We start from the raw sequence: 2,693 nt of genomic DNA on the forward strand, positions 1-2,693 counted from the left end.
TTACACCATTGTATGTATATAAAATAAAAAGAATACTACAAAATTTATTATGAAATATTTTATTTCAATAATAGATATAATATATTAACACACTGCCTACTTAGTCAAACTTAGAAACTCTCCCTAGGTATGTATAAACGAATTATAAATTCTAACAAAACAAATGAACTAAAAAACAAAGGTTAAAAAATATGTATTTTCTTATAGAGATCACCATAAGTTTTCACAGCAAACTGTCTTAGCACAGCAATCAATCTAAAATATATCTATTTTGCTGCAGCAATTTTATTTAGTGCATTAGAAATGTTACTCAATATTTCAATTTTTTTTTCATAATATTGATCCTTTTTTTGCAGTGCTTCAAGTTTTGATTTGTAATAACTTCCTTTAGTTTCATAATGTTTTTGGATCAATTCTAATTTGCTCTTCCTGTAACTGCTTGTACAAGAAATGCTATTCTGGCTTAAATCCAAGAACTTTTTATTATTTTTATTGAATCAGTTAATCTTGCTGACTTTGTGTACTTGGTTCTCGTGTGACCTTTGCCATTCTTGTTGGAAGTACTAGGTGTTGCTGCAGATGTACTTCCTTGATCATGCAAGCAAGATTCATCAGACTGTCTATTATCCTTTGGCTTTGACGTAACTTTGTTATTTATTGTTATCACATCTTGACCCTCATTACCTTCTTGTATTGTGATAATTTCTAGAATTTCCTAAAATTGCGAAAATATCATAGTTGATTATTTCAATTGGACACTATAGCGTTGTTACACTTGTGATAAATTATTTAAAATACTTAAAAATTGTAATCAAACAACACACTTACATTGCTCAGAGTCTGTTCTGTGAGAATAGGGTTTTCAATAATACTGTCATCAAAAATAATTTTGGGTTCTGGCACATCTTGATCTCCTTGTATAGCGACTGGAGTTATTATTTCAAATATTTTCTCATAGGTACTTTTATCTGTATCCTCCATGAGAGGTGGGGGTAGTGGAGGACCTCCCCCTGTTCCTTGGCTGTATTTCTTTTCTTTGCTTATTTTAGTTTTAACATTCTTTTTTATGTCAGTCCATGTCTATTAAAAAATAGGTTAAAAATTAAAACTGACCAACAAATGCTAAAGTGTGGTTTTTAGTTTTCAAGTTATGTAGCCAGGTCCAGTTGTTCAAATACAGCTTAGGCCGGGATTACCCAACTTCATAATCATATATTTAATTTTTGTATTTTACCTGTTTTCTATGGGTTGTTAAGGACAAAAATTAAGTTTATAATTATGACTATGAAGTTAGGTAAACCGGGCCTAAAACTTTAAGTTACACTGAACTCTTTGCTACACCTCATAAGAAGAGCATTCTTGTCACCATTGGATTTTGTTTTATATGAACATAACATGACAGCAATGCTTATCTTATGTGGCCGGTTTAAGCTTTGCTCCAACAATTGGGCTTTAATATAGCAAAAAGTAACTAGAGATTTATTGAGCAAAAATACCTACCTTTCTCCATTGCCGCCAGTCTTTAATAGCCCCCCCTGGAATTGCATTTAAAATGCAAGTTACTTCTTGCCATAATACAATGCTGATTGCATTTGTGTATGTGGCTGTTAGCTTTCCCTTGTACATATCCGGGCGAGCATATATAAAATTAACCAAAACTTCTTTTTGCTTAGCACTTAACTGTCTCAATTTAGCATCCATTTCTGAATCCGGAATGTTTGGTAGGTACTTACTAATTTACAGCATCACCAAACAAACTTACTAATTCACAGTTTTCTCTCACAGTTTTGAGCATTCAAAATTCAAACCGTGATTCAAACTTTCAAACTTCAAACACAGAAGAAAACGAAAGCAAAACCAAAACTAGGGTTATATGTCATATGTTTGTCATGGGTTCTGTCTTCTGTCGGAATTTGGTGCCATTCTATTGGTTGAACGAGTCGGCAACATTGCTTCTTGATTTTGTTCCCTCCCTGATACTCCCCATCTTCGGCAATGATTCAAGAATATGTTGATTATATGTAGGGGAGACGAAGTGAGGAAATGCTCCCTGGGAAGTCCCAGGGACCACTCCCTTCTCTTGCTTTCAAGAATAGGCGTCCAGGTGTCGAGTAAAACCGTTTTGGATGCAGAAAATTGCTGTTGTTTTAAAGAATTGTTATTGCCAATACCACCCCTTCCATTTGAAGAGCTGTTACTCGCGCCACACGAAAACGAGGAGGAGGAGGCGAAGGGGCAGGTGGACTTTCTCAATTCCCTACGATGTTCTGAAATAATGGATTTTTATTTTTGTGAGCATTGTAATCATGTAGTTAGATTACATGAAATAGGCGTGCTTTGTGGGGGCTGTAATAAACCTGCTAATTATGTACTTTATACAATGTTTTTTTTTTATTTATTTACAACCTTTGTTATATGAGTAAGTAGTATTTTAAGTTGTTCATACAAAGACAAATTTGGACAGGGAATGTCAAAGATGCTTAAACTTAATTGATCAGATTTTTTTAAAGCATTTGAAAATTCATCATATTCAAAATAGCGCTGATTTTGGAAAAAATACAACAACCCATTGGTATAACGGAAAGCTCCATTTATAGCTGGAGGAATTCCGTTAAAGTCTTTCGAAATATACCCATAGTTTTCTACAGTGAAGGAACATTCATTGATTATACAGTAATAATTATCGCTAAAAA

The 2,693-nt window shown here is 33.5% G+C and overlaps 1 protein-coding gene across 1 annotated transcript; it reads right to left on the reverse strand.

Moving 5' to 3' along the window:
- Window positions 1–463: 463 nt before the first annotated feature.
- On the reverse strand, window positions 464–2,160 carry LOC145733915 (uncharacterized). The gene is made up of 3 exons (XM_081986946.1): window positions 1,501–2,160; window positions 829–1,080; window positions 464–715 (listed from the first exon to the last, which is right to left on the reverse strand). The coding sequence occupies exons 1-3, from the start codon at window positions 1,699–1,701 to the stop codon at window positions 464–466; spliced, it is 705 nt and encodes a 234-aa protein (XP_081843072.1). The 5' UTR covers window positions 1,702–2,160.
- Window positions 2,161–2,693: the final 533 nt, after the last annotated feature.

Source organism: Ips typographus, linkage group LG9 (genome assembly GCF_016097725.1).
Source record: "Ips typographus isolate SLU linkage group LG9, UJ_Ityp_2.0, whole genome shotgun sequence".
Taxonomy (NCBI): domain Eukaryota; kingdom Metazoa; phylum Arthropoda; class Insecta; order Coleoptera; family Curculionidae; genus Ips; species Ips typographus.